Consider the following 27,185-nt stretch of genomic DNA (forward strand, 5'->3'; position numbering starts at 1 on the left):
GCCCGCAATCACTTCTCGCAGGGATTCCATTTTGAACTTGAACACCCTCAAATAAGGATTCAAGGATTTCAGATTCAGAATGGGTCTGAACGAACCACCCGGCTTCGGCACCACAAACAGGTGTGAGTAAAACCCCTTGCTGCATTGCAGTAGTGGTACTGGAACAATGACGTGGGACTGGACCAACTTTTGGATAGCCTGTTGAAACGTAACTTGCATAGCCTCCAAAGCTGGTAAGCTTGATTTGAAAAATCACTGGGGGAGAGTACAATCGAACTACAGCTTGTAGCCCTGGGAAACGAGCTCTCTGACCCAGGTGTCCTGGCAGGAAGTCTCCCAGATGCGGCTGAAGTGACGCAGTGGAGCTCCTACCTCGAGATCCCCTCGAGGTGGGTTAGCACCGTCATGCTGAGGCCTTAGTGGAAGCAGAACCGGTGGACTGTTTCTGATAACTGGTGCTTGCAGGTTTTCTGGACTCACCTCTGGTGCCTCTAGCCACATTGGAGGCACCTCTGGCCTTCGATCGAAATCTGTGAGACCGAGAGGACTGGACAGATGGCCCTGGATAGGAGCGCTTCGCCGGCGGGGCACCAGAGGGGAGAAACGTGGATTTTCCAGCCGTAACTATGGAAATCCAGTTATCCAATTCAACCCCAAAAAGCCATTCCCCAGAAAAGGGGAGGGATTCCACACTACGTTTAGATTCTGCATCCGCAATCCACTGACGCAACCACAAGGCCCTGCGCACCCACACTGCCATGGGCGATGTCCGAGCATTAATGTTCCCCATCTCCTGAATCCTGAATGTGCTTCAGGAGGGTTACCATAGAAACCAAGGGCATATCTCCCGAGAGGCTCCCCTGAATTTGAGTGGCCCAGGAATGAATGGCATGGGTCATCCAGCAACCCGCAATGACCTGTCTTTGTGATATACCGGCTACTGTGTATATAGACTTTAGTGTAGTCTCTATCTTCCGATCCCCAGGATCCTTCATGGTAAAGGAGCCCGGAGAAGGCAGTACCGCCTTTTTAGACAGGCGAGAGACTGAGACATCACCCCAGGGGGTTACTCCCCAAATTTTGTACCTTCAGGAGCAAATGGGAAAGGGCGCAAATTTTTTTAGGACACTTGGAATTTTTTGTCTGGATTTTTCCAGGCCTGTTTGAATAAGTCATCTAACTCTGTAGAGTCATGGAAAGTGACAAGAGGCTTGTTCTGTACAAGAATAACGACTACTGTGACACAGCGTCCTCTAGAGGGAGCTTTAACACATCCCTTATAGCCAAAATGAGGGGTTCAATACCCTGGGCAGAATCGGGATCTCCACTAAAGGGATCCAGGTCATCCCCATTCTCCTTTATATCATTATATCATCGTCTGTATCAGATAGTAGAGCAGGTAAACCACGCTTCTGTGGTCCTGCATGAGAGAGGAGGGCTGTGCATCTGCCATAGCAGCTAAATCAGCAACAGCTTGTTGTAGTAGCTGAGTTTTCTGCACATTGGCAGTGAGCTGGGATGACATATCAGACATCAAAGTCTTAAGAGACCCTAACCAGTGGGTCTCTGGACCCCCCCCAGGCCTTTAACTGATTTGTGAAGATTGACTGCATTATTCACATGAAACAGAATCAGCAGACAATGGAGAGAATCTAGTGTGACATACACTGCACAGTTTGTGTTTACCCATGTTTCACAGTAAGCACAATAACATACACATACACACAGACAGTTATAATGCCAGTCTGTCCTACTGTATGTGAGAGGAGACACAGAGAGAGAAGGACACCAGCACACCCTGAGCTGCACAGCCCCAGTGAGGATGCCAGCTCCCTAAAATACAGTAAACACTAACAATTTTAGTCCTAAATAGGATCAGGGTAGTGTACACAAGCGTCTCTCCCCCTTTGCTACATCCTGTACCAGATATCCAGCGTGGCTGAGGAGTCAGGAAGCACTGTGTGTGCCATACTTACCTACTTTCTGGCAGCTCTCTCCGGGAGAGAGCTGCCAGGACGGCTCAGTGGAGGGGCTGGGCTGGACAATGACGAGAGGAGGGGGCGGGGAGGAGGCGGAACGGGGTGTGGCGGAGGAGAGACAGAGGCGGAACGAAGGCAGGGTTACAGCATCACAACGTTTAAACCACGTCCCCCGCTCTGTAAAGCCGCTATAACCAGCATTTTGCAGCAGACCTTTTCCATGTCGACCTTGTTCCTGTCGACCTTTTGTCCATGTCGACCTAAGGTGTGTCGACCAATTGGCGTCGACCTAATGTTTGTCGACCTTTTTGCTGTCGATCCTGAGTCCCAGACCCCCTTATGGATGCTAGAGAAATAATATTATGAGGTGTGCTTCTGTTTTAGAAAAGAACAATTGTGTTACTCACCATGTTTTATGATGCTGTTCAATGAATGGTCTGTAACATCATCCTTTTTGTCTTTCTCTTCATCATTTGATGGTGCCAAAGAATGTTTTAGATTTGCTCTTTTTGGATCATGTTTTTCACATTTTAAACTGGGAAAAAGAAAGGAGACTGGCTTGGAGGACTACTAATAGAAACAGTAAGGAAAGCACTCTCTTGCCCTTGGCTGTCATGGGATCTAGTCTTCTCTATTGCTCAATAGTGGAAATCTTTGCTTCGGAATAATTAGTTGAACAGCATGATTCCTGATATACTAGAATAGCTCTTTGGGCCTAATTCAGCCGTGATTGCAGCAGCACATTTTTTAGCTAATGGGCAAGATTGTAAGCTTGCGAGCAGGGCCTTCCTACCTCTATGACTGTTTGTTATTATTACCCAGTTTTGTTTTATCATTGTTATTTCCAATTGTAAAGCGCAACAGAATTTTCTGCGCTATATAAGAAACGGTTAATAAATAATAAATAAATAAATAAATAAAACCATGTGCACTGCAGGGGGGCAGATATAACATGTGCAGAGAGAGTTAGATTTTGGCGGGGTGTGTTCAAAATGAAATCTAAATTGCAGTGTAGAAATAAAGCAGCCAGTATTTACCCTGCACATGAACAATATAACCCACCTAATCTAACTCTCTCTGCACATGTTATATCTGCCCCTCCCTGCAGTGCACATAGTTTTGCCCATTAGCTAACAACTTTGCTGCTGCGATCAGGTCTGAATTAGGCCCTTTCCCCACATATAGATAATGTATAATCCAGGGGCATCTCTAGAGAGGAGGGGACCCGTGTGCAGACTCCGTGTGTGGGCCCCCTCCTCTCCCGTAGCCGTTGCGCCGCTGCTAGAGCTCTGAGCCCTGTAGAGTCTGGCACAGTACCAGAGTCTACAGCGCATGCGCAGGACTCCGAAAAATGGCTGCAGCTTTTTTTCGGAGTCCTGCGCATGCACTGTAGACTCTGGCACTGTGCCAGAGTCTCCAGTGGTCAGTGCACTAGCAGCGTCGCAACGGCTATGGGAGAGGAGGGGGCCCACACACAGTCAGCGATGGACTCCGGAAAGGTAAGTATAGGAGAAATGGGTGCAGTGTGTGCGGTGTGGCCCCCCCCGGGACTCAGGGGCCCGTGTGTACCGCACACACTGCACCCATTATAGAAACGCCAATGTATAAATCCCTTGTTGCTTTTTAGGACCTGCATTCACTGGGCTACATTTACTAATACGCATTTTGTCAAAGCTGCTGAGTTTAGTTAGAGTTTAGCAAATCAGCCCCAGTGACTCTCTAATTGAAATACAGCCCATACTGTACATTATTTATACATTGAAGAGGGTGTGTGGCAAAGAAAAGAAAAAAAAAAAAAAAAAAAAACACTTTTTTTTAGTGTACAATATATTTGCTGGGGTATTTGTCTTCATCAGTATGCTAGACAGTGCCTAATTACTGCCTGCAACTGTCACTGTTGCTGTCACTCATTGTGAAGTGTTGGTCTCTAACTCCACAGCTCTCTATAGGTATGTACTGTACAGGGGGTGTAGTACGGCTGACCGGCGGTCTCCTGACCGCCGGTCAGCTTAACGACGCCGGGATCCCGGCAGCATACCGACGCCGGGATCCCGGCGGGGAGGGGCGAGTGCAGCAAGCCCCTTGCGGGCTCGCTGCGCTCGCCACGCTGCGCTCGCCACGATGCGGGCTAGGTGGTGACCTGCGGTCGCCACGGGTTCTATTCCTACTCTATGGGTGTCGTGGACACCCACAAGTGGAAATAGTCCCTGTTGGTCGGCATGCCGACCATCGGGACAGTGACCCGTCGGGCTGGCGGAGGAGGTCATGTGACTGTCGGTCAGCTGACCGGCGGTCACATGAATACCACCCTGTACAGGCACAGAGGGTTCTACAAGCTAATTTGTCTTTGTTTATACTGTATGAAGTACGGTACTACATTACACTAGTGCACAGGTTCTCAAACTCGGTCCTCAGGAACCCACACGGTTCATGTTTTGCAGGTCACCTATAGATTTTTAAAATGTGACAGTTGGTGATACACAGTGCACCTGCTGGGTTACATGGAAAACGTGAACCGTGTGGGGTCCTGAGGACCGGGTTTGAGAACCACTGCACTAGTGTATAGTGCAGGGGTGGCCAACCAGTCAGAGTCAAAGAGCCAAAAAATCTTGTTAGGTACGTCAAAGAGCCGAAGGTAAGCATGCACAAATGGGGTGTGGGCTTGTGCCCGCTAGGCCACGCCCTGGTATAATATACATTGAAAAATCCAGATCCACATAAATATATTTTTAAAGCCAGATCCAACATAAAATACATTGAAGAAGTAACTTCCGCATAAAATAATTGAAAAAGACAGAACCATATAAAATATAAAAGACGATTCACATAGTACACTTCAGCTCTCCCATGTGTCACTTCAGCCAGCACCCTGCTGTGTCACTCCAGTCAGCTCCCCTACGTTTCACTCCTGCTAGCACCCTCCTATGTCACTTCATCCAGCTTTCCCATGTGTCACTCCTGCTCATGCCATTGTAGCAGCTCCTTATTACCCCGCACAAATATCCCGGTATCGACCTGGGTTGGTGTGCGGTGTGAATGGGCCATGGTCGAATTCCTGGGTTGCCTGACCCGATAATTCAACCCGGGTTATAAGCAATGTTATTCCTGGGTTGAATACCAGGTCAGTGGCAGCGTAAACGGGTTCCCGGGTCGATGGGATCCGTTTACTACATAGGGAGAGGAGGCGCGTAGATGAGCTCATCTCCCAACGCCGCCTCCACCCCCCGCTGCCCCCCCCCCCCCCCGCGCAGCTATGGCAACCAACCCAGCAAATTGCTGGGTCTGGAAGCCACCTGTTAGGGTCCAATGCTGGATCCCACCCGGGAACAGAGCCGGCCATAGGCATAGGCAAACTAGGCAATTGCCTAGGGCATTTGATATGCTTAGGGGCATCAGCAGCTTCTGCTGATTAAAATGATATGCGGCATGCCTATATTGTGTATGTAGCATTTCATATGCAGATACAGCCACAGTCTCACACAGTATATAGGCATGCTGCATATCATTTTAATCAGCAGCAGCTGCTTGTGCATCCTAGCCACATAGCAATGCAAATAAGATGCATTTTCTAAAAAAAAAAGTGCCCAACGTTAGCAATGATGCAAGATTTGTGAGGATACATCTGTATCCAAGCAGAGGTCACAATGTTAGTGGCAGTGTGAGTGCTGTGTGCATGTGAGTGGGTTGGTTGTGCAGTAGTGTTCGGAATATGTGTAAGGAGCATTATGTGTGTCATGTAAAAATGCATTAATAATGTGCAACATATGTGTAAAGGGCACTATGTGTGTCATTATGTGTATAAGGGCATTAATAATGTTTGGCATATGTGTAAGGGACATTATGTGTAAAAGGGCATGAATAAAGGTTTTCATAATGTGTAAGGCGCATTATGTTTATAAGGACATTAATGTGTCTCATATGTGTAAGGGGCATTACTGTGTGGAATTGTGTATAAATGCATTACTAATGTGTGGCATTATGTGTATAAGGTGCTCTACTATGTGGCGTTGCATATAGAAAGGGCACTACTGTGTCGTCTAATGTGAATAAAGAGCAATAGGGTGTGGTGTAATGTGAATATGGAGCAATTCAGTGTGATGTAATGTGAATAAGGAGCTCTACTGTGAGGAGTAACGCTTATAAGGTAAAGTGATACTACTGTGGGATGTAATATGAATTATAGACACTATCGCATGATAAAATGTGAATAAAGTTGCAGTACTGTGTGGCGTAATTGGAATTGGGGTTACTATTGTGTGGCCATGCCCCTTGCCAACAAAAACATACCCCTTTTTGGGTTGTGCCCCAAATGTGCGAACTGTTCCTATTTAAAATATAGGGGGTACAAACATCAAAATAAGGACAGCTATGGGTGAGGGGTGATGGTGCTGGGAAAGAGGTGCAAGGTCAGAGGCGGGTGCTAGGGGGCACCAGCCAAAATCTGGCCTAGGGCATCATATTGGTTAGGGCCGGCTCTGCCCGGGAAGGTCTGTTTCTAATTCCCGTGTGGGGTCCTGCATTGGCGATGTGAAAGGGGCTTAAGGATCCTCTGTTTGACGGTGGTTGTTTTATCTCTAGTTTCTGGCTTCCTCAGTCTACAGCCCTCGTAGTGCTGCCACGTGTCTTTTTGGAGTGCAGTGGTTACCGGATCTATTGTGGTAATGTGACTTTAAGTGTCGGGAGCCGCATTTAAAGAAAGAAAGAGCCACATGCGGCTCAAGAGCCACAGGTTGGCCACCCCGGTATAGTGTATCCAGGACAAACCTTTAATGAGCTGATACTGTTTACAAGGTGGCGCATATAATGACTGTGTACTGGATAGTGCTCAAATTATATCACTGACTGTCCCTCATATGTAATATCAATAGCAGGCTTTGGGGAAACAGATACATGAAGGGTATTCAATTAGTCATGATAACACACTGGGTGCGAAAACATCAGTTTTTCAAATTTTTTGCCGATGGTTCACCGATATTATTTTACAGGCTATTCAATTGGATTGCCCATAAAAAAAAAAAATTCTCACAAAAACACACAGGTTTAGTATGCTATACAGCACTAAAAAATAGTATAAGCAGCAGAGGCGTAACTAGGGTAGGGCGAGTGGGGCACGTGCCATGGGTGCCTTGGCAGGCCCAGGAGAGGGGGACGCCGGCGGCAGCCAGGGCATCATGCCCCACTTGCCCCCGTCATGCCGAAATGTGAGGGGAGGAGAGCACAGCATTTCTCCCTCCCCTCACCGCCGCTGCCAGCACTAGCAGCGCTGCGTGTGTCTGGTCTCCGGCGGCGCTAGCCAATCAGAGCTTGCGGACCGGCTCCTGATTGGCTGCCTGTCCGCGAGCTCTGATTGGCTAGCGAACCGGCGCCACACAGCCGCCGGAGACCTGGAGCGGTGAGGGGTAGGAGAGGCGCTGCGCTCTCCTCCCCTCACATATCAGAGGCGAGCCACAAGCGGTGAGTGACCGGGGGGGGGGGGGGGGGGAGCACAGTGGGGCATGTAACTGGGACAGTGGTGCATGATTCTGGCACAGTGGGGCATGTAACTGGCACTGTTGGGCATGTATCTGGCACTGTGGGGCATGTATCTGGCACTGTGGGGCAATGTAAATGGCACTGTGGGGCAATGTAACTGGCACTGTGGGGCATGTATCTGGCACTGTGGGGCATGTATCTGGCACTGTGGGGCATGTATCCGGCACTGTGGGGCATTGTAACTGGCACTGTGGGGCAATGTATCTGGCACTGTGGGGCAATGTACCTGGCACTGTGGGGCATGTAAATGGCACTGTGGGGCAATGTAAATGGCACTGTGGGGCAATGTAACTGGCACTGTGGGGCATGTATCTGGCACTGTGGGGCATATATCCGGCACTGTGGGGCCTTGTAACTGGAACTGTGGGGCAATGTATCTGGCACTGTGGGGCAATGTATCTGGCATTGTGGGGCAACGTATCTGGCACTGTGGGGCAACGTATCTTGCACTGTGGGGAATGTATCCGGCACTGTGGGGCAATGTTACTGGCACTGTTGGACATTTTCAGTGGCCACACCCCTTCTGGTGCGTGGCTACACCCCTTCTGGCGCGTGGCCACACCCCTTCTGGCGCGTGGCCACGCCCATTTTTCACCCATTAAAAAAGCTGCCCCTTGTGACAGCGAAACGCGTCAGAATTTACATTTGGACCTCAAAAAGGACTCTCACTGCGACATCCAGATAATCGGACAGTGGACCTTTATAGCCTGGGACTTTTCAATTCTGGTGTGCCATCCGGTTCATATCCACCTTTAATTCCCTCAACTTTGTGTTGGAGCCTGTGCCATCTGAACCTTCGCTAAGGGAACATTTCATCTTCAAGAGTGGTAATTATTGTGGAGAAACTCAATCTCACCCAAAAAGCTTAACATCTCTTAGGTCCACCTACCACTGGATACTATTGCCCAATCTACCAGAGGCTAGTTTTTATGAAATAGCTCCACTTTTTAATGTCATAGTTACATTTTTTATTGAAGAATACTGAGTATTTAATGAGTATTTAATGTTTAAATAAATCTTTTTACTTGATTTATCATCTACACCTGTCTGCTTATACTATTTTTTAGCGCTGTATACCTCTTATATATATATTACCTGTGTTTGGATTGACTATCCTATTTTGTGCAGCTGCTTGAACCAATTCACATTAAGCGCGTGGCTACCCACATTTGAGTGAGGTTATTTTCACATAGATTTAGTATGCTGTTTTCGGGAAGTGAAACCAAATCCCTGATAAGCCGCGGCACGCGTCAGTTTATAGAGGCTAACAGGACAATGCAATTGCCCATGGTAAATGACTGCTGGTAAATTGGATGCCCCCTATTTACGGTATATGGCATACAGAAGATGTATATATAAATTGGGGCTTTGTCATCAAAAATGCTGATAAAAAATTAATTGAGAAACTTATTTCAGGATCATTGGCTTGGTAGGTTCTGGAAAATAAATACTGTACATACCCATAGCTGAACCCTTCCGGCACGGGGAATGGGATATGCGTCCTTGGCATCAGAAATATTGTCCTTAAAATGTGGCATATACTACAGCTTGAAATGAACAGGAACACAGTCTGCAGTGAAATTCCATTTTGATACAGAACCTAGAGAACAAGTTTTGTGCATTCTATAAGTGGGTTAAGGAAACCACACATCTACTAAACCACACATATATTTATTACTATAGATAAATTATAACAATTAGAATGATTGGGGGAATTAGAAATGATTGCCCTTAATGACCAATATGATATCATAGGCATTACAGAGACATGGTGGGACAATTCTCACGACTGGGCAGCAAACATGGAGGGGTACAACTTCTTCAGGAGAGATAGTACTAATATAAAGGAAGGGAGTGTTTGTCTTTGTTAAGGCATTATTAAAAATGTATTTAAACAAGGTCATTTACGAGGGGACTGGAGATAACGTGGAGTCATTGTGGGTTGAGATTTTGATTGGGTGTAAAAATACAAAAAAGCTTGTAACAGGGACATGCTACAAACTGCCAGATTAGTTTGTCTGACGAATTACAACTCTTGCAGCAAATTGAAAAAGATGCAGGAATGGGGGAGGTCATTATCATTGAGGACTTTAATTACCCGGACATAAATTGATACAGTAAACACCGAAACAGTAAATACAGCTAGGGGTAACAGGTTCTTAAACATGCTAAAATATTGTTACTTGTCCCAGGTAATCAAGGAACCAACTAGACATAGGTCTATACTGGACCTAATACTAACTAATAATATGGAGATCATATTATATACTAAAGTAGTGGAGATCTTGGGAAATAGCGATCATAATATGATCACATTCGATATCAGCTTCCAAAAACAACACTATAAGGGTCTAACTAATACTTTACACTTTAGAAAGCTAATTTCATATTGCTGAAACAAGCAATAAAGGACATCAATTGGGATATTGTATTTCATGGTAAGAATACGGCTGAAATGTGGGATGGTTTTAAAACTATGCTCATTAAGTACACTCATTTGTTCAATCCCGAGGTCAACAAAACCAGGAATAGTAAATTCAAACCGATGTGGCTTAATAAGATGATCAAGGAACAAATGGATAAAAAGAGGCGTGCTTTCAAAGCAACGCTTTCAAATGTATCAAAAAATGCAAAAAAGTAATCATAGCAGCTAAAATAGAAAAAAACAATAAATCACAAAGTAGAGTAAAATAAACAACAAAAAGTTCTTTAAGTATATAAATGGTAAAAGGTTAAAAAAGGAGACTATTGGGCCATTAAAGGGCGAGTTGGATGTCATAATTAATGAAGATAGGGAAAAAGCAGAGTTATTGAATAAATTCTTTTCATCAGTATTCACGAGAGAGGACTGGTTGACGAGAGTAGAGCACAACAAAAGCTATAATAATGACCCGTTGCTAAGTACTTGGTTAAACGAGGATGTAGTCCGGGAGAGACTAAGTAAAATTAAGATAAATAAATCTCCTGGGCTGGATGGACTTCACCCCAGGGTTCTTATGGAACTTAACTCAGACCTATTGAGACCCCTATATTTGATTTTCAGTGAGTCAATTACATCAGGAATGATACCAAAGGACTGGCATATAGCAGAGGTAGTCCCAATAATTAAAAAGGGAATTAAAAGTCATCCCGATAACTATAGACCGGTAAGTTTGACATCTATAGTGGGGGAAATACCGGAAGGTATATCAAGGCATAGTATACTAGAGTACTTGGATACCTCCAAGGTTATTACTAGGAATCAGTAGTGTTTTGTGAAGGATAGGTCATGTCAAACTAATGTAATAAGCTTCTACAAGAAAGGGAGCAATAATATTGATCAGGGTAAACCAGTGGATGAGGTCTTTTTGGACTCTGCTAAGGCCTTTGACAAAGTCCCACATAAGAAACTAATTTTCAAATTAAGAGAGCTTGGGGTAGGAAACACTATTTGTACTTGGGTGAGTAATTGGCTGTACAACAGGGAACAGCAAGTGGTGATTAATGGGATGTTCTCTGAATGGGCCTCAGTGCTCAGTAAAATACCGCAGGGTTCAGTACTAGGGCCATTGCTGTTGAACATATTCATTTATGACCTAGGAGAGGGCCAAGAAAGCACAGTGTCAATTTTTGCAGACGGTACTAAACTATGTAGAGTAATTCATTCAGACAAGGATGTTGAGTCTCTACGGAAAGCTTTACCTAGACTGGAGGTCTGGGCAGACAAATGGAGAATGAGGTTCAATATAGACAAATGTAAAGTTATGCACTTTGGGACTAAGAACAATAGGGCAGCCTCTAAACTAAATGGGGAAATGTAGGGATAACAGTAAATGAAAAAGATTTGGGGGTGCTCATCGATAATAGACTTAGTAGCAGTATGCAATGTCAAAATGCAGCAACAAAAGCAAATAAGGTGTTAGCATGCATAAAACATGGAATGGAGACTAGGGATGACAGTGTTATCTTACCACAGTGTAATCTTACCACTGTATAAATCATTGATGCGGCCACACTTGGAATATTGTGTACAGTTCTAGGCACCTCATTATAAAAAAGGCGAGCCACCAAACTGATTAAGGGGTAAGAGGCACTGAATTATGAGGAAAGACTTAAAAGGTTAGATTTGTTTACACTGGAAAAGAGGCGACTGAGAGGGGACATTATTAATATTTATAAATACATAAAGGGACAATACAAGGATTTATCAGATGATCTGTTTATCAAAAAAACACTACACAGGACATGAGGACACCCCCAAAGATTAGAAGAAAAAAAAATTCATACACAACGGAGAAAAGGGTTCTTCACAGTAAGAGCAGTAAGGATTTGGAATTCTCTGCCAGAGAAGGTAGTAATGGTGGACTCAATCAATAAGTTTAAAATGGACTAGATAAATTCCTAATTTATAAGAAATATCCAAGGATACAACATTTAAATGATATAAAATTTTATAATACAGGTTGCACTTGATTGACATTTATCTTATTTCAACCTCAACAACAATGTAACTATATAACATATAACATATTCCAGGTATGTGTGATGCTTTAAACCATGAGTTGAAGAGATCTTGATCTTGATATCACTGACTACTTTCTTACCTTAACAACCAGAAAGATAACCGAAGAAGAGTCAAAAGCCCCATTGTAGAATGTTATGATTGTGGAACGCTGAGAACCAAACAAGTTTCCCACCTACGGAGATTAAATATTTAATATTGTTTACTAAACATGTCAATGCATCAAGCCTATAATGTGTACACACATAGATACACGCCATCACTGAATTTTTTTAACCCCATTCCACATGTGGCTTAATACATATAGTCAAGGGCGTAGCTAGCTACCATAGGTGCAGGTAGTGCAGCTACTATGGGACCCAGAGCTGAGAGGGGCCCACCTTTCCTGTCACAGTTACATCTGTTATATACATTTTTCCCCATTGGGTGGTACGTAGGGGTCCTTTCAATCTTTTTCATTGGGGCCTGCAATATATGTAGGTATGCCGCTGGACCTGCTTATTGTAGTGTGGTATAAAATGAACTGGAGGGCATTTTAATGTTATATAATATTAACCGGGGCACTGTAATGAGGCACAATATGAATGGGGAGCACTATATATCATAATGTGAATTGGGGGTACTGTTCGGCATAATGTGTACTGGCAGCTCTGAAATGTGACATAGGGTGAACTTAAGCACTACTGTGATTCATAAAAGAAATGAGGGCACTACTATGGGGCATAACATTAAATAAGGCTCTACTATGGTTCAGAAAATGAACTAGGGCACTATTATAGGGTATAAAATGAACAACTGCTGCAGAGAAGTGGCTCTCTAGAAGCATTGGGATGGGGGCCCCTTTAAAATGTTGCTATGGGGCCCACAAAGTTCTCGCTACGCCCCTGCATAGAGTCCATAATGTTCTAAATTCAGCAATAGTTTCTTACAAATTTTAAAAAGACAGCCCTTTGTCATCATAAAGTGAAGGGGCTGTGGCCCTGGTTTAATCTGTTTTAAGGTGGTCATTCCGAGTTGTTCGCTTGCTAGCTGCTTTTAGCAGCATTGCAAACGCTAGGCCTCCGCCATCTGGGAGTGTATCTTAGCTTAGCAGAATAGCGAATGAAAGATTAGCAGAATTCCTTGCAGTTTCTGAGTAGCTCCAGACCTACTCCTAGGTTGCGATCACCTCAGTCCGTTTTGTTCCTGGTTTGACGTCACAAACACGCCCTGCGTTCGGCCAGCCACTCCCCCGTTTCTCCAGCCACTCCTGCGTTTTTATCTGGCACGCCTGCGTTTTTTAGCACACTCCCTGAAAATGGCCAAATTCGGCCCAGAAACACCCACTTCCTGTCAATCACACTACGATCACTCGAGCGATGAAAAAACGTTGGTCGGCCTTGTGTAAATCTACTAAGTTTTGTGTGAAAGTACTTAGCGCATGCACGCTGCGTACCATGCGCATGCGCATTTTCCACCTAATCGCTCCGTTGCGAAAAACGGCAACGAGCGAACAACTCGGAATGACCACCTTAAGTGTTTGTTATTATCATTACAAAATAAATAAAAAAATATTAAAGGAGGTGGGAGCCACAGAACAATGTGTTGCCTTAATCAAGATGGGAGCCATAGAACAAAGGGGCCTTAATCAGGCTCTCATCATGTGATGTTACAGAACATTCCATAGCTACAGGCAGAGGAATGGAATGTGACAACATATAATGTCTATGCTACATTTTTATACTAGCTGCAAAATTAGTTACAAGTAGTGCTCTGCTGACTACTACAGCTGTCCATGATTGTTTAAAGTCTTGACTGGAAAATAAGTTATTCCAGGCAAAAGTGACATATACAGATGTCAAATGTGTTTGGAAATTCGCTGTAATTGGGAATATATGTATGCTGGAGTACATTTTAGATTGTGCACATAAATAAACATAGTCCCCATTTTCCCCCAGCATGCTAAACCCCCTTCAATCTCTCTCTGTATTTACACCATCACCAGACATAATTTTCCCCAAAAGTTGAGAATTGCAGATACTCTACCTGCTTCTCAAAAGTAGGATTGCCCAACCACTGGCCCTACTGCCGGCCATACACTGAATGACAATCATTCAGATCCTGCCAATGCAGGACAGTTCTAAAGGATTCAGTGACCTCAAGTTTGTATGAAGATTTGTACATCATCAGGTGCATATGCAGTGCATTGTATTCGGTAGTTCTAGGTGCGGGAAAGCAGGGCTACTGCCCAGGGCGCTGCAACCTCAGGGCTCAGCTGCAGTCAACTTCCTCACTGCCTGCCGAAATTTACAACCATAAATGCACACAGTGGGGTTTTCTGGGTACCTAGAAGCCACCTCTGCCTCCCCATAGATCGGTGCAGCTCGGAGGAGGGGGGGGGGGGATGGAGGAGCTCCGAACAGGCAACTGTGTCAGTGAACTCCTCATATCCACAGAGGCTGCTGTCTGAATCAAGGGGGATCTCCAGCTCAACCCAGACAGTTCCCATGGGGCTTTAACAGCTGTCCGGGTGATGCGCTCTCATCCTCCATCCCGATAGCCATGTGTAAGCACTCAGAGGGTGTGTCCGTATGTAGGGAGGGTGCAGGTGTGTCTGGGGAGCATCTTTAATGTACTGTATATTGAGCTGGCAGTGTTAATATGCTGTGGTGCAAGGGGGGTCTTTAATAAATGATGGCAGCAGCCTGTGTAATGTGTATAAAAGGGGCTCTACCTGGCAAAACATGTATAAAAGGGGCTCTACCTAGCGTAACGTGTATAAAAGGGTCTCTGCATGGCATATTGTGTATAAAAGGGACTCTACCTGGTGTAACATTTATAAACAGGGCTCTACCTGGAATAACATGTATAAAAGGGGCACTACCTGGTGTAATATGTATAAGGGCTCTACCTGGCGTAATGTGAATAAGAGTCTCTACCTAGCATAACATGTGTAAAAGGCTCTACCTGGCGTAATGTGTATAAAAGGGGCTCTACCTAGCGTAACGTGTATATTTGACATATTTGACATATTTATTACCTTGTCTGCACAACTAGTATAACCATGACATCGGCTAGAGAAATATCCTCAACAATATTGAGACAATTATATATAAACTGTTACCAATGAGCAGTGGGCCTAATTCAGATCTGATCGCAGCAGCAAATTTGTTAACTAATGGGCAAAACCATGTGCACGGCAGGGGGGGCAGATATAACATGTGCAGAGAGAGTTAGATCAGTCTTGTCCCTTGACTTACTCCAATTTTTTAAATATTCCTCATTAAACGTTACGTTTTAAATAAGTCACAAAATCCAAAACAGGGCAGGTGAGTGCTCCGCCAAGAGAGTACTTTCTTCTTCTTGCCTCAGTAACTCATACATTTGGAAAGTAACAGATAGTTTGGAGACTGTCCCTCCCAGCATGAGATTCTGCAGAGACATGCTTGGATGCCCCTAGACACTCCAAATGCCCTAAGCAAATTCTTAGCCTGTCTTTAGCTAAGGTGTACACACGGGGTAATTCAGACCTGATCGTAGCAGCAAATTTGTTAGCAGTTGGGCAAAACCATGTGCACTGCTGGGGGGGGGGGGGGCAGATATAAAATGTGCATATGTAGTGTATCCACAGGTGTGCATCAGTGTAGTGCATCTTTAGGTGTGCATGAAGTGTGGTGTATCCTTAGGTGTGCACACAGTATAGCTAAACCTCAGATGTGCGCACAGTGTAGTGTTTCCTTAGGAGTGCACACTGTGGTTTAGCGTTAGGTGTGCATACAGTGTGGTGAGTCCTCAGGTATGCACTAAAGCTAGGTACACACTATACAATTATCTGGCAGATAATCTGTCAGATCTAGCTGGTTGGAATGTAAATCTGGTAATGGATGAGAGCAAATGACAATCGACCATTTGCTCCAAAACACTGGAAAACTAACAAAACCTGTCGTTCATACAAATTGGTTAAACAAAATTTAACCAACTTGGATGCATGACTGTTTTTTTCCATTTTGCAGTTTTTGGGAGCAAATGGTCGATTGCCATTTGCTCTCATCCATTACCAGATTTACATTCCAACCAGCTAGATCTGACAGATTATCTGCCAGATAATTGTATAGTGTGTACCTAGGCTAAGGGGGGAATTAAAATCTTGACGCGCTCCCTATCTCTCGTATAAAGTGATCGGAAATAGAGGGGCGATATTCACATGGCCCCCTTTATCACCCCTATCGCACCCAGTACAGTCAGGTTTAGGCACGCAAAGCACCTAAACCCGACTAAACTGATGGGGGAGCAATAGTCAAAAGACCCATTTGGGCGCCCAAACATGTCTCTTTACGCGCATTTCAGCTTGCTACCTCCCGGGGTAGCAAGCTGAAATTAACTTGACGCACCCGTCGGCAGTAACATAAGAGGGACGGACTAACATTTGAATCCGGTCCTAAGTGTAGTGTGTCCTCAGGTGTGCGTGCAGTCTGGTGTAACCTCAGGTGTGTACTCAGTGTAGTTTATCCTAAGGTCTGCGCACAGTGCAGTGTATACTTTGGTGTAAACAAAGTAATGTGTGTGTGTATGTTGTGGTATATCCTCAGGTGTGAATGCAGTATGGTATATTCTCAGGTGTGGATACCTTGTGAGGTATCCTCAGGTGTGCAAAGATTGTAGTGTATCCTCAGATGTGCACACATAGTGGTATATCCTCAGGTGTACATGCAGTGAGGTATGTCCTCAGGTATAAATGTAGTAGTGGTGAATCCACAGGTTTGCACAAAGTGTAATGTATCCTCAGGTGTGCATGGAGTGTGGTGAATCCACAGGTGTGCACGCAGTGTAGTGTATCCTCAGGTGTGCATGGAGTGTGGTGACTCCACAGGTGTGCACGCAGTGTAGTGTATCCTCAGGTGTGCATGGAGTGTGGTGACTCCACAGGTGTGCATGCAGTGTGGTGTATCCTCAGGTGTGCATGGAGTGTGGTGACTCCACAGGTGTGCACGCAGTGTAGTGTATCCTCAGGTGTGCATGGAGTGTGGTGACTCCACAGGTGTGCATGCAGTGTAGTGTATCCTCAGGTGTGCATGGAGTGTGGTGACTCCACAGGTGTGCATGCAGTGTGGTGTATCCTCAGGTGTGCATGGAGTGTGGTGACTCCACAGGTGTGCACGCAGTGTAGTGTATCCTCAGGTGTGCATGGAGTGTGGTGACTCCACAGGTGTGCACGCAGTGTAGTGTATCCTCAGGTGTGCATGGAGTGTGGTGACTCCACAGGTGTGCACGCAGTGTAGTGTATCCTCAGGTGTGCATGGAGTGTGGTGACTCCACAGGTGTGCATGCAGTGTAGTGTATCCTCAGGTGTGCATGGAGTGTGGTGACTCCACAGGTGTGCACGCAGTGTAGTGTATCCTCAGGTGTGCATGGAGTGTGGTGACTCCACAGGTGTGCATGCAGTGTGGTGTATCCTCAGGTGTGCATGGAGTGTGGTGACTCCACAGGTGTGCATGCAGTGTAGTGTATCCTCAGGTGTGCATGGAGTGTGGTGACTCCACAGGTGTGCATGCAGTGTAGTGTATCTTCAGGTGTGCATGGAGTGTGGTGACTCCACAGGTGTGCATGCAGTGTAGTGTATCTTCAGGTGTGCATGGAGTGTGGTGACTCCACAGGTGTGCACGCAGTGTAGTGTATCCTCAGGTGTGCATGGAGTGTGGTGACTCCACAGGTGTGCACGCAGTGTAGTGTATCCTCAGGTGTGCATGGAGTGTGGTGAATCCACAGGTGTGCACGCAGTGTAGTGTATCCTCAGGTGTGCATGGAGTGTGGTGACTCCACAGGTGTGCACGCAGTGTAGTGTATCCTCAGGTGTGCATGGAGTGTGGTGACTCCACAGGTGTGCACGCAGTGTAGTGTATCCTCAGGTGTGCATGGAGTGTGGTGAATCCACAGGTGTGCATGCAGTGTAGTGTATCCTCATGCACGCAGTGTTGTGTATCCCCAGGTGTGCACACAGTGCAGTGTACTATACTTAAGTAGGCACTCAAACTCTAGTGACAGGTACCTACAAGTCACCAGTAGCCCAGATATTGTGTTACTCATTTAACCTGCCACTAGTTAACATTATAACATTAGGGAAACCACTCACAAGATGAAGGTGTCTTGGTTACAATTAATAGTACTGTATATTCTGAACTCTCCATGGAGGACTCTCCTAGCTAGTTGCTAGTAAGTTCTTTCAATTAGACTTATATACTTGTCCAGCATTGACTATTGGGCCCACTACCCTTTTTTAATTTGGGACAATTTTAATTCATTCATTAAATCATTTAATGTATTATAGGTGTGTGTGTGTGTGTGTGTGTGTGTGTGTGTGTGTGTGTGTGTGTGTGTGTGTCTTATACCCTTGCTATATACTGTACCTATGCTGTAAGCAGATAATTTATCTTACTATAATTGACCACTACCGTGGAGTGCCTTCCAATAATATACACATACTAACCTGCATATTAGTCATAAGAAAGAGTATTCCACCGGTTGCCAGAAAGGACAGAGCAGGAAATAGAAGCACGGCAGTATCTAGTAACATAAATAAATAATCAACATGAAGGCGCTGTATAGTGTTTATGCCAAACCACTATGCGAGTGTTATAGTTATTAGTTATATATACACAAAACAGCTGCAGATTGATACTTTGCTATGTAAACTGTTTTTCAAAATCTAAACTCTCACACATCCCCAACATTTCATGTTTTGGAGATTTCTATCTATGGAAGCAGTTGCGATAATTATTGAACCAACAAAACAAGAGTAAGTCACATTAACGAAATCCAACTTCTAGTTGGTACTTGATGAGTTGTGAACCTCTGCTAATATGTTTTTGCTTAGCATGCTTTAGCTAATGTTATCAATGTTTCATTTAAAATATTCAAATGCATATCTTATATACAGTACATTATTTATCTTTCTAATAATTAATTAACTGAGGGCGGGAAATTTAAAAAAAACAAAAACAAACAAACCCGGCCACAGGGTCTTGCCATTCAAATACAGGAGAGAAAATGAGATGCAGTATTTCTATAGAAATTACAGCAGAGAATTCAGTTACAGGAGAGAAAATGAGATGCAGTGATTTCTATAGAAATTACAGCAGAGAATTCAATTATAGGAGAGAAAATTCGTTTTTTTTTTCACTCACCCCCAGAGCAAGTCCTATTTTTCCTAAAATCGTTATTATTAGGAAGAATCACCGGGACTTGCTCTGGCACCTCGGCAGCACCCCTACCTGAGGACTAATTGTAAGCTTGCGAGCAGGGCCTTCCTACCTCTGACTGTTTGTTGATTACCCAGTTTTGTTGTATCATTGTGTCCAATTGTAAAGCACAATGGACTTTGCTGCGCTATATAAGAAACTGTTAATAAATAATAAATAAATAATTTGAAGTTTCCAAATAGCTTAATTAGTCTGTAATTACTCACCTTCTGAAGCACTGAATTTTTAATCCAGCGACAGGACCCGCAGCAGCATTTAGTGTAAAATGTGTTTAAGTGTGTGTGTGTGTGTCTGTGAGTGTGTGTGTGTAAGTATGTGTGTGTGTGTGTGTGTGTGTGTGTGTGTGACAACCTTGTGAGTGTATTTCTCCCCCCCCCCCACCAGAAACAATGTCTGAAAGTACATTTCCCAGCTGTCCTAGAGCCTCTCAGCAGTCCCCAATACTCCCAGCAGCCCCATACCCAGTGGGAAGATGGAGGGGAGACCATCACGAGTCGCAGAGACCACCGGAGAGATATCTTTTATTATTATTATTATTCACATGATGTGGGCTTTTCAACGCTGAAATGTTTTTGTTTTTAATTCGTGCATACCAGCAGTAATCCAAAATTGGCAAGGCTTTTTACCTCACTAAACCTCATGCTCAATTGAATTCCTCCCATTGAATGTCAACAAAATAAATGCATACATGAAGTCTGAAAAGGCTAGGGAGGCCTGCTCATGACAGCTTACAATCAAGTGGGCATAGTAGAGATGAGAGGTGAATGTGTCTCAGGGTGGCAACTGTAACGTCAATGTAACATCAACAGGTGGGAGTAGGGCAGACTCTAGTCATCAGTAGAGATGTGCAGCGGGCATTTTTCGGGTTTTGTGTTTTGGTTTTGGATTCGGTTCCGCGGTCGTGTTTTGGATTCGGACGCGTTTTGGCAAAACCTCCCTTAAGAATTTTTGTTGGATTCGGGTGTTTTTTTCAAAAACCCTCAAAAACAGCTTAAATCATAGAATTTGGGGGTAATTTTGATCCTATAGTATTATTAACCTCAATAACCATAATTTTCACTCATTTCCAGTCTACTCTGGACACCTCACACCTCACAATATTGTTTTTAGGCCAAAAGGTTGCACCGAGGTCACTGGATGACTAAGCTAAGCGACCCAAGTGGTCAGCACAAACACCTGGCCCATCTAGGAGTGGCACTGCAGTGTCAGACAGGAGGGCAGATATCAAAAAAAGTCCCCTAACAGCACATGATGCAAAGATTAAAAAAAGGTGCACCGAGGTTGCTGTAGGCCTAAGCTAAGCGGCACAACCACCTGGCCCATCCAGTAGTCTCATGCAGTGGCTGAATGTAAAGAGTGGGCCGCAATTGTTCGGTCCACTGACAGCATCTCCAGCACGCTCCAGTCACTTTAAAAAAAATCTGCAATTGGTGGACTTATACGGCAGTACCCCAGGACTAATACAGCAGTACCCCTGGACTCATACGGCAGTGTCACACAGGATGGCACTTTTCAAAAACTAGGCCCCAAACAGTACCTCATGCAAAGATGTCGAAGAGGTGCAATGAGGTAGCTGTATGACTAAGCCAAGCAACACAAACAATTCCAACTGGAATTATATGTCCAAATCACTGGAATTAATTGGCAAGATCACTGTAATTATTAATTATAAATCACTGATATTAATTGGTAAAATCACTGTAATGCTACGTCCAAATCATGGAATTAATTGGCAAAATCTCGCTATCGCCTGCCTAGTGAAGTGGAATCTAGATGGGGTTTGGTACCGGGGACACAATAACTTCATCAATTGTCTAAATTCCACTGCACTAATGGCGGATAACGGGCGCACGTCTAACAGCGCACTGATTATACTGAGCACTGATTATACTGATCACTGATTATACTGATCACTGATTATACTGAGTACTGATGATACTACGGAGAACTGACACTGAGCAGCACGATGCAGCACAAGACACTGTACTAGTATAAGTGAGCAGCACAAAAGCCCTCTGGAATTGTCATCCCCCAGATACCACTGTGACTGGAATGATGATGACCTATACACAGTGACAGGACACTACCACAGCACCCTACAGCAGCAAGATGCAGCACAAGACACTGGACTATTAGTAATGTACTGTAGTATACTGAGCACCACACAATGCAGCACAAGATAATGAGTAGTGATACTGAGCACTGATGAGGATACTAGAACTGACACTGGTCAGCGAGAACAGCACTGGACTATTTTACTGTAGTATACTGGTCACCACAATGCAGCAGCAAGACAATGAGTAGTGATACTGAGCACTGATGAGGATACTAGAACTGACACTGGGCAACGAGAACAGCACTGGACTATTGTACTGTAGTATACTAGTCACCACAATGCAGCACAAGACAATGAGTAGTGATACTGAGCACTGCTTTGCTGGGTTAGCCTGTACTGTGGTACCTTCACCTGAGCTGGAAAAACAAATGTGTGACGTGTTCTTAGAGGGTAACAGGGTAGAAGCCTTGCTAGATTCAGGAAGTTTAGTTACCTTCATGAAAGCTGGGTTAGTGAACCCCTTAAAGATCCAGCAAATACCTATTGGGGTAACTTGCATACATGGGGATACCCAACATTATGTCACTGCTGAAGTGAATATAGAAACTTGTTGTGGGTCAGCAATTGTTAAAGTAGGACTGGTCCCCACCTTGGTACATGAAGCCATAATAGGGAGGGATTTTCTTCATTTTTGGAAACTGTGGGAATCACGTTTAGCAACAGATGTGAGAATTAAAGAGCCAGTTAATACCGGTGATTTTATGGCTGTACGTGTGTCCTCTGAACTTTCTGACCATTTGCCTTTTGCTAGTTTGGCTGGGGAAGTGACAGATGGGGAGTCCAGTGAGGACCCTCTTGCTAGGAACAGAGACATGGTAGTTAGAACTGAAAAAATGCCTGACCTGGAGGTAAAGAAGGATCTGTTCGCGTCTGAACAGTTAAAGGATCCTACCTTAATAAAGGCTAGAGAGAATGTTAAGATTGTTAATGGGGAACCTGTGATACCAGGTGACAGGGTTACGTATCCCCACATGGCCATCTGTAATGAGCTCTTGTACCACGTTGTCAAAAGGGGTGAGGATGTGGTGGAACAGCTGGTAGTTCCCCAGCCTTATAGGAGAACTGTACTAGATTTAGCTCATAGTCACGTTACAGCCGGACATTTAGGGGCAGAAAAAAACACTGAAAGAGTTTTACAAAGGTTCTTTTGGCCAGGGGTTTATAAAGAAGTGTCTGAATATTGTTCTTCCTGTCCTGAATGCCAGTATCATGCCCCTAGACCACATTTCAGGAGCCCACAAGTTCCCATGCCTATTATAGAGGTCCCGTTTGAGAGAATAGCCATGGATCTCGTGGGGCCCTTGTTAAAGTCCGCTCTGGGCCATCAGTATATCCTGGTAATAATGGACTATGCCACTCGATATCCTGATGCTGTCCCTTTACGCAATATCACAACCAAGGTGATAGCTAGGGAGCTGGTGCAGGTTTTTAGTAGAGTGGGAATACCAAAAGAAATTTTGACTGGCCAAGGTACCTCATTTATGTCGAGGGTCATGAAAGAATTGTGCAAATTATTTAAGGTCACTCACCTCATGACATCTGTCTACCATCCCCAAACTGATGGGTTGGTAGAAAGGTTTAATAAAACATTAAAAAGTATGTTAAAAAAGGTTGTTGATAGAGATGGGAAAAACTGGGACTGTTTGTTGCCCTACTTGTTAATGGCCATCAGAGAAGTTCCTCAGTCCTCTATGGGTTTTCTCCATTTGATTTGTTGTACGGTAGACACCCCAGAGGGCTGTTGGACATTGCCAAAGAGACGTGGGAAGGACAGCCCACTCCTTATAGAAGCGTTATTGAACATGTAACACAAATGCAGGATAGGATTCCAGCCGTGGTACCTATTGTCAGAGAGCACATGGAACAGGCCCAAAGTGCTCAACAGAGGGTATATAACCGGAATGCCAAGATACAGGAATTTGCTCCTGGAGATAGAGTTCTTGTTTTGGTACCCACTGTGAAAAGCAAGTTCCTAGCTAAATGGCAGGGTCCATTTGAGATTAGGGAGAAAGTGAATGAGGTTAACTACAAAGTATACCAACCGGGAAACAGAAAACCCGAACAAATCTACCATGTTAACTTAATCAAACCCTGGAAAGATAGGTTGTCTCTGTCAACGGAGCCTTGCCCTTCTGTGTCTTCATCTCGGTTACTTCCCACAGTAAAAGTGTCAGAGACATTGGGGGTCATTCCGACCCGTTCACTCGCTGCGTTTTCACGCAGCAGAGCGAACGAGTCCCTGCTGCGCATGCGCCAGCGCCTTTGTGCGCCTGCGCATGCGGGACGGCCGATGGCCGTAGCAGGGCAGCGATCGCCTCTGCCTGATTGACAGGCAGAGGTGATCGAAAGGCGGGAGGGGGTGAAACAGCGGCATTTGTCCGCCATTTCGTATGTGTGGTCCGGCCAATGAAGGCGTGGCCAGACTGAACGGGGGGGGGGCCGCAGCATCTGCGTGACATCACTCGCAGCCGCTGCGTGCCAGGGAGCGAGGAGTAGCTCCCGGCCAGCACACTAAAGCTGCGCTGGCCGGGAGTTACTCCTGGAGTGCAAAGGCATCGCCGCTGCACTTCTGCGGGGGGGGGGGGGGAAGGGGGGGGCGGACTGACATGCAGGGTGGGCTAGCCCTGTGCTGGGCGTACCCCTGCATGTCAGGAAAGCTGATCATAGCTGTGCAAAATTTTGCACAGCTACGATCAACTCGGAATGACCCCCAAGATCAGCTGAGCAGAACAATCAGGTTAAAGAATTTCTCATCCAAAATAGAGAAATATTTTCAGAGCTGCCTGGCCGAATGGCCATAATAAAACATGACATTGTCACAGAACCAGGGGTCAGGGTCAATTTAAAGCCATATAGGAATCCTGAAGCTCAGTGAGAAGCTGTTTCTAAAGAAGTTAAAAACATGTTAGAACTTGGAGTCATAGAGGAATCTAACAGTGAGTGGTCCAGTCCCATAGTTATCATACCGAAGCCAGACGGTAGCATACGCTTCTGTAATGACTTTCGTAAGTTAAATGAGGTATCCAAATTTGACGCATACTCCATGCCCCGTGTGGATGAGCTCATAGAAAGGCTGGGAACAGCCAGGTTTCTCACCACGTTGGACCTGAACAAAGGTTACTGGCAAATATCTTTAACTGATAGCGCAAAAGAAAAAACAGTCTTTTCGGTTCCGGAGGGGCTATACCAGTATAAGATGTTACCTTTTGGGTTGCATGGGGCTCCAGCAACCTTTCAATGGGCAATGGATAAGATTTTGAGGCCCAATAGAAAGTATGCAGCTGCCTATTTGGATGATGTGGTAATTCACAGTACGGACTGGGGGTCCCACTTGGTTAAAGTACAAGCAGTACAGGACTCAATCAGAGAAGCCGGGTTAACTGCTAACCCAAAGAAGTGCTGCCTCACAATGGAGGAGGTTAAATACTTGGGCTTCACCATAGGTAGAGGTCTGATTAGGCCCCAATTGAATAAAATTGATGCTATTCAAAACTGGCCTCGTCCAGTGAATAAAAAACAGATAAGGGCATTTTTGGGAATAACTGGGTACTATAGACGATTTATTCTTAATTTTGCGACCACAGCAGTGCCATTGTCAGACCTTACCAAAGGGAAGCTGTCAAATATGGTGAAATGGAACCCTGATGCAGAAAAAGCATTCCCAGCGTTAAAAGTGGCTTTGTGTTCACAACCTGTATTGATAACACCAGATTTTTCAAAAGAATTTGTTGTACAGACGGATACCTCAGAGGTAGGCATAACCAAACCAAACCAAACCAGAGATGGGGACGAACACCTTATAATTTATTTGAGTAGGAAACTCAATGAGCATGAAAAAAGGTATGCTATTGTGGAAAAGGAGGCTTTGGCCATTAAGTGGGCATTAGATACTGTCACTGACCTGGGTTGAGAGAGTTGAGAACTCGTGGGTTCTTCCGATGGTCGGGAAGAGAAACCGCAGCTGGGCCGGAGAAGGGACGGCCGGATATAGGTCTTCCTCTTGCAGGACCAAAACGGCAACTGGGGTTCGAGAATGGTGCTGAAGAATCACCTATTGAAGGGGAGTTGAGAGCAATACTGGAACGTACTGAATGATGGAAGACTTGTGAGCAAATGCTGAAGCACTCGGAGTGGTGAGAACTTGTGAGCGATGCTGAAGCACACTGAGTGGTGAGAAACTTGTGAGCGATGCTGAAGCACACTGAGTGGTGAGAAACTTGTGAGCGATGCTGAAGCACACTGAGTGGTAAGAAACTTGTGAGCGATGCTGAAGCACACTGAGTGATGAGAACCTGGTGAGCGATGCTGAAGCACACTGAGTGCACTGGAGTTTGTACAGCGGAGAGACACACTGGATGTCGGAAGTACTGTAGACTGTAGAACACGCTGAATGCTGGAAGCACTGGAGACTGTGAGGCAGAGGAACACACTGAATGCTGGAAGCACTGGAGACTGTGAGGCAGAGGAACACGCTGAATGCTGGAAGCACTGGAGACTGTGAGGCAGAGGGACACGCTGAATGCTGGAAGCACTGGAGACTGTGAGGCAGAGGAACATGCTGAATGCTGGAAGCACTGGAGACTGTGAGGCAGAGGGACACGATGAATGCTGGAAGCACTGGAGCTCAAACAGCAGAGAGCCACACTGCACCAAGGAGCACTGAAGTTCACTTTCAAGAAGAGACAATACTCAGGCGCCGGGCTCTATCCGGCGTCCACCTTTGAATTCCCCACCTTCCTCTGATTGGTGGAGGGGAGCCAGTGACGTCACCCGCCCACCACCCACGTGATCGCCGGGTGCAATGGCGGCGCCCATACTCCGGGGAACCGCCAGGAGCAGCGCCAGCCAGACACCGGGACCCAGCGACCACCGGAGGCGGGGACCGCCAGGAGGACCAGCGGCCACGCAAAGGTAAGTGCGGCGGCCGCTGCCCCTGGCGTGTGACAGTACCCCCTCCTCCAGGAGTGGCCCCCGGACACTTCCTGGGCTTTGTTGGATGTTTGGAATGTAAGATCCAAACTAGTCGAGGAGCAGTGACTTCGGAAGCTTTTACCCAACTTCTTTCCTCAGGGCCATAGCCTTTCCACTCCACTAGGTATTGAAGATTCTTGTGGTAGTAACGAGAGTCGAGAATCGTTTTGATCTCAAATTCTGTTCCAACTTCGGTCTCCACCGAGACTGGACTAGGGAACTCTGACTGGAAACGATTTAAAATGAGAGGCCGAAGGAGAGAAACATGGAAAGAATTTGGTACACGAAAGTGAGAGGGCAAACCCAATTTGCAGCCTACAGGGTTCAGGACTTGCAAAACTGGGTAAGGCCCGATGAACCTTGGAGCAAATTTCATAGCGGGCACTTTAAGACGGAGGTTGCGGGTGGAGAGCCATACCCTGTCGCCAACCTTGTATTGAGGAGCTGCTCGTTGTCTTTTGTCTGCAAAGAACTTGTATCGAATGGAGATTTTCCTGAGATTAGCATGAACCTTACTCCAGATTTGACTGAAGTGCCGAAGAGTGGATGTAACAGCAGGAATATCCTCTGAAGGAAGGAGTGGTAACTCTGGAATTCGTGGATGGAATCTATAATTGATGAAGAATGGGGACTCACCAGTGGAAGAGTGATACAGATGGTTATGGGCAAACTCAGCCCAGGGTAACAGCTCCACCCAGTCGTCCTGTGAAGGAGAGAGATAAATGCAGAGAAATGTCTCTAAATCCTGGTTGACTCGTTCGGATTGACCATTGGTTTGTGGATGATAAGCAGATGAGAACTTGAGTTTTATTTGTAAGGCCGAGCAGAGAGCCCTTCAAAACCTTGCAGTG

At 45.4% G+C, this 27,185-nt stretch overlaps 1 protein-coding gene across 1 annotated transcript in view; it reads right to left on the minus strand.

The window, feature by feature from the left end:
* Positions 1–27,185, minus strand: part of SLC43A3 (solute carrier family 43 member 3) — a 99,366-nt gene that overhangs the window by 34,810 nt on the left and 37,371 nt on the right. The window contains exons 5-8 of the mRNA XM_063958554.1: positions 18,476–18,552; positions 12,095–12,187; positions 8,972–9,111; positions 2,387–2,514 (exon numbers count right to left, since the gene is read on the minus strand). Of these exons, the coding sequence (XP_063814624.1) occupies positions 2,387–2,514; positions 8,972–9,111; positions 12,095–12,187; positions 18,476–18,552 (438 nt within the window). The remainder of the gene's footprint in view (positions 1–2,386; positions 2,515–8,971; positions 9,112–12,094; positions 12,188–18,475; positions 18,553–27,185) is intronic.

Source organism: Pseudophryne corroboree, chromosome 3, assembly GCF_028390025.1.
Source record: "Pseudophryne corroboree isolate aPseCor3 chromosome 3, aPseCor3.hap2, whole genome shotgun sequence".
In the NCBI taxonomy this organism is placed as follows: Eukaryota; Metazoa; Chordata; class Amphibia; order Anura; family Myobatrachidae; genus Pseudophryne; species Pseudophryne corroboree.